Here is a 10,399-nt window from a genome sequence, read left to right as displayed (position 1 = left end):
TGTATAGTGAGGTTATGGTCACAGAGTCTGCACATGGTCAGGACCTTTCTTAGTTTAGGGTCTGCCACTGTGTTTAGGTATTCTGACAATTTATATTCTCTCTCTCTGTCTCTCTCCTTTTACATTCGTTTCAACTGAATGAGACTGATTAAACTCATTCATCTTCATATGTCAACTGTCTGTCTTTCAATAAGTTGAGATAAGCTTATGACTAATGCTGTTCACTTGCAATACTAATGAAATGTCTGTAACATATTTTTTATTTACATTTTATGTGCACACAGTATGTCAATTGCACCTGTGCTTTTGTCACAGGAAAGATATAATCTGTTCTTGAAACAATATGCTGGTACAGTAGTTGGGCGGGTTCTAGATGGTCTTTTCCTGTTGGGATTATGCTGGAATTACCAGCTTTTCTGAAACTTGTTAAGGGAAGACCATTTACATAAAGTAACTATTTAACTTTCTGAATGTGTCTACATACAGGAAAACAGCACCCATCAAATGAAAATAACCTATGTAATTTAATTTTAAATATCACTGAGATGCTTATCAGCACTTCAGACTGAACATAAAAAAGAGGAATAAGAGAATTTTTTGGATTAAATATTTTCACAGATAACTGGTAATCTAACATGGCAGATAGGCCTAAAAACAATTCACCACAAGAATAAGAAAACAACTTTATTTAAGTTAGAATGATCGTAAATACACTTGCATACAAAGTTCACAAGCACCATTCATAGCTTATACACACTTAAATACATAAACTGATTTTGTTTTAATGGTGGGGTCATAAAGATTTTTAAAATGTTTTTAAAAGAAGTCTCTTATGTTCACCAAGGCTGCGTGTTTTTTTTTTTTTTTAAATCACAAATACAGTTAAAACTGTAATACTGTGAAATATTATTACATTTTAAAATAACTTTCCTATTTAAATTTTTTTTCCCTAAATTTATTCCAATTAATTTACTCATGTGAAAGCAAAGCATAATTTTCAGCAGCCATTACTCCAGTCTTTAGTGTCACATGATCCTTCAAAAATCATTCTAATATGCTGATTTGATGCTAAAAAAAAAAAAAAAAAAAAAAAAATGTTATAAATGTTGAAAAGAGTTGTGCAGCTTAATATTTTTAATAAACAAAAGTACAAAAATTCCAAAAAAAATTCATCAATAAAAACATTAAAACAACAGCTATTATTTGACAGAAATCTTTTGTAACATTTTAAATGTCTTTACTGACACTTTTGATCAATTAAAAAAAATTACTGTTTACTTTTGTACTGTAGTGTATATTGCTAAAACTGGAACTTTCCAGGAGTCTGATTATATTGTGAAAACTGGGTTTACATTCTTGTGTCATATTTCAGTGTCATCATGTACCTGGAACTCTACGGTGTCACAACCTGGAATAACCTGTCACTTAGATGTTTCACAGCTATAGTGAAATGTAAAAAAAAAAAAAAAAAAAAAAATTGATTTACATTTTACTTGCCTTCCACAATAAAATTCTTCAGCAGATCCATTTTAAGATATTTCACATTCAAAAGAGTCTCTGTTTATTATTTCAAAAAAGCTAATTATTAATCGAAACATCTCCTTAACTTATTCTTCTCTATGATGAAATACACAATAAATAACAATCCAGCTTTATGTTCCGTAGCGTTCTGTATCAGGTTTGGTATTTGGATTTACAAATGTGTTCCTTGCATAACCTGTAAAAGTAGAAAGGCAAGAAATGATGTTTATTCATGCATGCTTGTTTCGAAATACTGTCTGGGCCACCAACACTCAACATATGTCTTATTAAGATTAGGGAACCTCTGATATGTATGTCTATGTGAGATAAGGATGTACTGTACCTCCTTGCTGTTTCCTTGTTGACTGTAAAGAACAGCATCATGTACTGATGAGAAGAGAATCGATTTAGTTACTTTCTCATTGAAGAAATCACCCTTCTCCATACTCTCTACAACACCTCCTGAAACAGAGAGATATTACAAATAGTGCTGACAAACAGATCCATCTTGGCTGCGCACTCAGATGGGATTCCACATCAACAAACACAACAAAAGGAACATGTGACATGGAAGAGTACACTTTTAAAAATAAAGGTTCCTTTTTGGCATTGATGGTTCCATATGAAGAACCTTTAACATCCATGCAAACTTTCCATTACACAAAAGGTTCTTTATAGTGAAAAAAGTTTTTTTTTTTTTTACATCATTAAAATGTTCTTCACTCTAAGAAAAAAATGGTTCTTCTAAGAACAGTTCAAAGAAAGATTCTTTGGGGAACCCAGAATGGTTCTTCTATAGAATCACTGCAAAAACACCCTTTTGAAACCTGTATTCTTAAAATGTAGTCAAAACTTATTGGAATGTACTGGTCACTCACTCTGGCAGCCACATAAGTACACCTGTACACCAGCTTCTCCGTAATCTTTATAGATCTGTCATTAAACAAAGGGTTTTAAAAGGTTAAAACACGTTACATGTTCAATAAATTGCTAATGGGTACAGATTGTGTCTCACATTGCGTAGAGTCTTCACCCCAACTGTATCCAGGAAGTTGACTGGGCTTAGGTCAAGAATGATTGCCTGTGGGAGCGTGGAGTCAGGGTCAGGCCCCACCTCCACAGTAGCCACATCCTTTGATTCTTTGACTGACAACTTATTCACATCCCCATTTGCCTCTGCATGTGACAACTCTGGCTCTTCCCCACTGTCATCTGTTTCCGAAAACTGTGGTTCCTCCCCCTGGTTAAAAGCAGAGACCACTGACTCAGTCAGAATACACAAACACTTATTTTCTCATTTACTGTATTTCCATACACACACAGTCTCTTCAAATGCAGACCTTAGCAGCTTTATCAGCAGCTTCTTTAGCTCTTTTCTTGGCCTCTTTCTTTGCTTTCTTTGCAGCTTTCTTTTCTTTTCTGAGTCTCTTTGCTTCCAGTTTTTTCTTGTGTGAAAGAAGTTTAGCCACATCTACTCCAGTCTGCACAAACACAAACATTGATTTTTTACTGCATGAATGTCCTGACCTGTGCATGTGTTGTATGTAGCTTGTTTGGGCTAATCACACAGTGAATGTTTATGCTAGAGCTATGTTTGGTTTAGTAGATTAATGTCTTGTGATTGTTCTTTATGCAAATGTGTGTGAATGAATATGTATGAGAGTATATGTGTGCATAGTGTTTGTGTGTGTCTACCTTCTCATAGAGCGCATCAATGTACATTTCAGCATTGGCAAAGTACAATGTTGCAGATGAACGGAAGATCATTATACCAGGAATCTCCTTCACCTGTAAGTGTGCAAAAAGTACAGAGAAATTATACTCAAAATAACATAAAATAATAATAATAATACTTTTTCATCCAATTTAATGATGAAATCAAGAATTTCTAAATACTTTTCAAAATAATTGCACAAACTTTGTAAAGCAATATTTGCAATTACAGTTTTTTCAGTGCTCAAATTATCAAAGTTATTCACAACTGCAAATACAAATGAACCAAATTAAATGTAATGTGTTCAAATTTATCAGAAGAAAGTTGGGAATAGTTGTTCATTGACTAAATGTTTATCACTTGAGTAATTTTTATTCATTACTAAAACATTTTGATAAAGGTCAAAGACTGTGTTGTGGCCAAATACATTTTACATCAAAATCTAAAAAAGGCATAGTTAAGTGTACAGTTTCAATAGCAATACAACAAACTGCACACATAACACATATAAGATACTTCATAAATACTATTTATAACTAGATCTCGCTTACAGCTTACAGTCATGTTATACACTCATTCAAACACACCCCAGAACTGTTAAGCAAATAGTAACCACCACAATAACACCAAAACAAGTGAAAAAAACATGTCTTTGCAAAGCTACGTGACACTGATTTATCAGATTATCTAAGATATGGTTGCATGGAAGGTGTTTCTGGAAGTATGCTGTAATTCAGGTTTTAAATCATGGGTGACAGGATGTTTCAAAAGTACATAAAACAACAGAAATGTAAAGATGAATTATACCTTTAAAGGGATAGATCACCCAAAATGGAAAATTTTATGTTTATCTGCTTACCCCCAGGGCATCCAAGATGTAGGTGACATTGTTCTTCAGTAGAACACAATTGGAGATTTTAAAATGAAACCACCTATCTCTCAAATGGAGCACTGATACTCTATCTACACTCTCAATTAGGCGTGTCAATGGTCCATTTGAGAAATAGGTGGTGGAAATGTACTTATAAGTCTGCGATCCGCCATAAAGCAAAAAGAAGACGCCTGCTGAGAATGCGCTCAAGAGAGTTCTAACAGTTCAGACATTGAGTGAATCAGAGGTAAAAAACCCCCGATATAAATACTGTTCAGTTTCTTGCACAGACCAATCGTTTAGTGTTTTTACAGATCAGTGTATCGTCATGAGCCGCAGGGTTTAATTTGGTTTTGTTTGTGTATGTTTTTTCTTAGTTATATTGTATGTTTTAGCCGTGATTCCTACATCTTGGATGCCCTCTGGGTAAGCAGATAAACATCAAATTTTCATATTTGGGTGAAATATCCCTTTAACTCCATCTGAATCATTTGATCTGATAAATTGTGTAACACCTTTGATGTGTGAAATATAACTATCAAAACTAAAAAATCATTTGAATACAGTAAACATGCATAAATTGTTATAATGGTGTGGGTGGTGGTCTTTTCATGGTCACCTGATGGTAGTCCTCTACAGGTCTGTAGATGTCAGTGCCAGGAACCTGGCCAAGAATAGAGTATTTTGGTCTGTTGTAGTGAGAAGAAACAGGTAGAGAAGAAGAAATGAGTCAAAACAAGGAGGGACAGATGGTGAATTCTTATGCCAGCTGTTGAAATGATGCTGTCAAGAACAGGGATTTCAGCCACTAAACCAGTGGTACATATGGCCAATCAAATGGAGCTCAAAAGAAAATGCAATCTGACGTTCATCACTGAAGATCTCTTGGGATCTTCAGCAGTGTAAATTAAAACATGAGACCGCATGCAGAACTAGTTTTACAAACGTTGCACATGTATGTGGTTTCGTCATTTAAGGCTCAGGACTATGGGGAAATGGTGCATGTGTCACAGTGCATTTGTTAATTATTTAGCTTTGTGTATGTGGTTTCTGTCACTCACAGCTGAGTTCTGAAGACGACAGTGAGGATGGAGAAGGCGATAGATGCAGCCAGTCCCAGATCAGGATTTAACAACACTGTCAAGATCATAGTCATCACCCACACTACCTAAACACACAAACAACAGAGAGAATAACATCTAAACTGTCCCTTTTTTTTCTGTCACACTATTCACTCTCCCCATTCTCAGTCATTTTTTTGTTTGTTTATGTATAGGTCTATTTTTAATGTGTTGCATAAGATTAGCTTTTTTAATGAAACCCCCTCCTTCTTGTTCTCTCTCACCATATCCACTTTGTTGGTCCTCCAGAGAGAGCAGATGTCTCCAAACTGCTTCATCATTCCATGCAGGTTTACATAGATTATAGCAGCCAGCACAGCCTAAAGAAGCCAGCACACACGTGCACAATATGTCTATATATATTTGTAAATGGACACATTATCATATTCATTAATTCAGCACAGATACTCTTATCTTATGAATATTAAAGCCAGCCCACACAAGGGCTGATTCAGGGTACTAACCTTTGGCAGCTCCTCAAAGAGCTCTCCAATCTTTAACAAGATCACCAGAATTACCACAGCAGAAATGGCTCCAGCCACCTGAGAGAATGACAGAGAGAGGTTTCAGTTTGAACTTTCAAAAAAAAAAAAAACTATAATCTAAGGAACTCACCATCCATCTATCCAGAACTAGCAAACAAAAGAATGGTGGTAAAGGTTGTATGTCAGACTGCAGTTTGCTGAAGTTCTCACCTGTGACTTCCCCCCTGTGCTGACCTGCACCATGCTGCGAGACATAGAGCAGCTTATAGCAAAGCAATTGAATAAACCTCCAATGGCGTTAGACAGACCCAGTGCGATGAGCTCCTGGTCCAGAGAACAGACAGTATGAGAAAAACACAAGATGTTCAAACAAAAATGTTTTTTGATTTGGATCAATGACTTTCAGCAACTTAGCAAAATAACAAAAAAGATGTGCCTCTGTGGGAAAATTGGGTTTAACTGCCAACTGGATTTAAATGTAAGAACTAAAATTCCAAGAAAATATTGTGAACATAAACCCATATTAAACTATGCTATTTGTTTTATGTTGACACTAAATTTGACTTTAAAAGTGAAAAAATATATATTAGCCATTACTCCTTTTGTGTTGCATGATCCTTCAGAAGACATTCTAAAATTGAACCAGAAGTGTTTAGACACCACACAAACCAGACAAATCATGTGATTTATACTGAGGGGGACTCCCGGGGACTGCTTGCTTAGGGCCCCCAAAACTCTTAACACACCCCTGCATGGTACATTTGTGCTGCTTAATATTTTTTTCAGGATTCTTTGATGAATATAAAGAATACCATTCACTGGAAACAGATATTTTTGTGACAATTTAAAAGTCCTTACTGTCACTGTTGATCAATTTGATGTGTGCATATATATTTGTGTATATAAATATATATACACATTCAATAAAAATCATCTTTTACAGGCATTTAAAGTCACTTACCTGGTTACTGTCGACTTTGTAGGCATATTTGAGGGCAAAAATTCTACCCAGTGAGATAGCAATACCATAACCAACAACAGCCAGTGCAAAAGCATCACCGACCATTGAACCCAATAGTGAGACAGCAGGCGCCACAGGAGCCTGCAGACTAAGATGTGAAGAAGAGATGCAGATGAGTATTTGCACCTGAAGATGTATTATGATGCTGCAGTTGTGTTTTGTAGCTGTAACCATTACCACGTTATACACATACTATGTTGCATAGTTGTGTGTTGGACTCACCCTGATGGAATTTGTCCAACCACTTCAACACCATATTCAGTCTTCAAATCCATCTGCCATGACACCACAGTAGCGACAATAATCTATACACAAAAATAAGATGAAAGCTATAAGAAACAATATGTTACATTACCTCTAAACAGAAAGAGCAAGCAAAACTGATGGAATTTTAGGAAGAGTGAAAAACTATAATTACATTTTATTGTAAAGTATGCATGTATATCCACAGTTAGTTGAGTAAATATGAATGTGCATGTGTGTGTTTAACTGTATGAAGTAACTTACAGTGATCAGCTCAACAGGAATCGGAACAGGGATTTTGCGAGCTGCCAAGGCACTAAGTTCCTTTGCAGCGACCAGACCTAAGATGGTTACAATGCTAACTACCAGAGTACCAATATTAGTCTTTCCGAGCAATGCACAAATCTCTATGACTGTCTGGAGAGAGAAAGAAAAATAAATAAATAAAAAAATAAATAGAGAAAACACTATTAAATGTAGCTTGTTGAGTGCAAATAATAACCCCAACCACTAGGGGGCATTAAACACAAATTACACATAGGTGTGATTATCCATCCTTATCTGTGGCCTTTTACACACCGCTTCAGGATAGTCCTTAATAAAGTGTTTGGGACTGTGTGTGTGTTTGTGTTCATACTCACATATATAAGAGACAAAGGTCCACTGTACCGCTGTGGACTGATCCCAAAGGAATATTTGAGCTGGGAGACAATAACGTGAATGGCGGCCGCCGTTGTATAAGCTCTCACCAATGGCTCTGAGAGATACGTCACCACAAAACCGAACCGAACCAAACCAAGGAGTAACTACACACACAGACAACACACAAACACTTAGTCACATGCACAACGTCAAAGCCACATACACTTACAAATGAACCTACCTGGAATATGCCAGATAAGAAAGTCACAGTGGCCGCGATCTTGACCCTCTCCGCATCACGGCCGATGATGTCCAAGGTGGTGCTGTTGGTGTCATTGCCTGGTATCATGAAGTCTGAGTCTGGAGCCAAACGCTCTGTCACGCTGCCAATCATAACGCTCATAACTGCGTATGTACCTGTAGACAGAGAGATTAGAAAGTAAACCTTTAAGATGTGAAGATCATCAGTGAATTACACAAAGCTATTGAATGACTTCAGAAGACTTGGAATACAGCACAAGAGTCATGGGACTATTTTTATGATGCTTTCTGGAGCATGAACTGTTGTTGTATAGAAAAGATTTATGTGATTTTTTTGTGTGTGTTCCATGGGAACAGATTTAGAATGAAACGAGGGAGAGTAAATGATGACAGAACATTCATTTTTGTGTAAACGATACCTTTAGGAACAACAGAAACCAAAGGGAAGTGTTTGTGTACTCACCCACAGAGATGTGTTTGGATGTTCCAAATATAAAGTAGATGAGAATGGGGTAGAAGGAGGAATACAGACCAAAAACAGGAGGGACCGCAGCCAGCAAAGCATACGCCATACCTGCACACACAAAACACATTCCAAGTTGAATGCTTGTTTGTGTTTTTGTTTAGGTCTGTCTTAAGTAATGTGTGTTTTTTTTGGTAATACAGGTGTGCATGTGCTTGTGTTGGACCTTGTGGCAGGTGCATGATTCCCACACTGATTCCTGATATTAGATCTCCAATAGCATTTTCTCGAAATGGGTATCGTGGCAGCCATGTCAGGAGAGGAACAAATGATAGGAAACAGCTCTTAAATCTAGGGCCTGTACACCTGATGAACAAAGAAAAATAGAAAATTATGAAACAGAGAAGAACAAAATAACTGCCTTTTTTTTTACATTATAATTAATAATATGTGTGTGTGTGTGTGTGTGTGTGTGTGTGTGTGTGTGTGTGTGTGTGTGTGTGTGTGTGTGTGTGTGTGTGTGTGTGTGTGTGTGTGTGTTTTAAAGTGTGAGAGATGTTGTTGCATCCATTAAAGCACAATATGCTATTTGGATCATTCTCAATTCATGCTGGACAACCCAATCATGAGGTCTGACACAAAATTGTGGAGTTCATGTTGTTAAGTTTAAGATTATTGGAGTATGTTTTACAAGAAAATTCTATTTCAGTCTTTGAACTTAAAATGTCATTTAATTCAGTGTTCATTTTAAATATCTTTAAAAATATACTTAAAAATTACTTTCTTTTTTTTTTTTTTTTTTTTTTCACAGTACACTTTTCTTTTTTTTTTTTTTTTTTTTTTTTTTTTTTTTTTAGCTATAACTAATACTGCTTCCAAAATAAGGACAAACCAAATACTGATATTTTTTTTTTCAATTAAACTTTTCTCTTGAATTATGATGATGATGATATAAATTGTAAATAAATAAATTATTTAATTAATTAAATTAGAAAAATGCCAAACAGGAGCATTTTCACTTAAATGTGCAACCTATAGTTCAGTTCTCAAGCAGTAAAATATTCAAATCAAAGAAAGGCCATATTGACACACCTGACAGCATCTCTGAGTTTTTCTTTTGTTGAAATTTTGAAATCCGATTTCTCAGCAACTTGGTCGACACTGAGCTCATCCAGTACATCTCTCTGAATCTGATATGGCACCCTTTTCCTGAGATCTCTGACATTCATCTCTTCCTCCATTTTGAATCCTCTCTCAATCTTAAATGTGAAATTGAAAATTTATAAAATAATTCTTCTCACATTCACTGTTCAGATCACGTCCATTGCATAGATCCCAAAATGTATGTCCTCACAATGAAAATTCAATACTTAATTTCCATGCAAACAGGGCCAGAACAATTCTGAAGGATGTTCTGCAGTTATTCGAAGTGAGAGCTCCACAGGTCTGCTGCTTGTGCAGTGAAGCTCTGGACAGCAATGGATTAATTAACGTCCCTGGCCCTTTTCTTCTATCACAGTTTGTTAATGTGTATCCTGCCCTTTCCGATATCCGTCTGATCCATTCACACACTCACTGATAGAATTCTAATGTGTTCATATGGGGAGCAAAGTCCCAAAAAGAGAGGAGGGGGGGTTCTTCAGAGTCAATGTTGGAAACTTTCACACAAGAAACCTACCCCACCTTATCTCGCCTGATTAGATAGGAAACATGTTCATTCTGCAAAACCGAGTGCTTTTGTATGAGTGAATTGTGAACAGCAGATCTTTGAAATCATATCTCTGCTACGAGATCTCTGAGGTGATTGCTTGATCCAGTGTAGTAGAGACATCTTTATCTGATAATATAAAGATCTATATACAAAATTGTAATTATGACTAGATATGCATACATTAACTATAGTTTGGGGACAAACACTGTCTAAAAATGAGGTAATACTGACAAAACATTCCTTTAGCGAAATTTGGGAACATCCTCTATTGGAGTTCCATTTCATTTGACCCGAAAATATAAAAAAGATTTGGGGTTAGTCTGTCATTATGATCAGTTTTATACAA

General features: G+C 35.9%; 1 protein-coding gene across 1 annotated transcript; it reads right to left on the bottom strand.

The window, feature by feature from the left end:
- Positions 1-1,448: 1,448 nt before the first annotated feature.
- On the bottom strand, positions 1,449-9,937 carry LOC109075794 (solute carrier family 26 member 6-like). Its single transcript, XM_042762340.1, has 19 exons — positions 9,435-9,937; positions 8,569-8,708; positions 8,343-8,453; positions 7,860-8,035; positions 7,618-7,782; positions 7,241-7,393; positions 6,956-7,038; positions 6,674-6,821; positions 5,923-6,036; positions 5,692-5,769; positions 5,452-5,547; positions 5,168-5,274; positions 4,726-4,795; positions 3,217-3,309; positions 2,862-3,002; positions 2,537-2,761; positions 2,400-2,454; positions 1,865-1,983; positions 1,449-1,717 (listed from the first exon to the last, which is right to left on the bottom strand). The coding sequence occupies exons 1-19, from the start codon at positions 9,581-9,583 to the stop codon at positions 1,694-1,696; spliced, it is 2,247 nt and encodes a 748-aa protein (XP_042618274.1). The 5' UTR covers positions 9,584-9,937; the 3' UTR covers positions 1,449-1,693.
- Positions 9,938-10,399: the final 462 nt, after the last annotated feature.

The sequence above is a fragment of the Cyprinus carpio genome, chromosome A8, assembly GCF_018340385.1.
Source record: "Cyprinus carpio isolate SPL01 chromosome A8, ASM1834038v1, whole genome shotgun sequence".
NCBI classification, from domain to species: domain Eukaryota; kingdom Metazoa; phylum Chordata; class Actinopteri; order Cypriniformes; family Cyprinidae; genus Cyprinus; species Cyprinus carpio.
The sequence above is the reverse complement of the archived record's forward strand: the minus strand, read 5'-3'. Positions and strand labels throughout refer to the sequence as shown.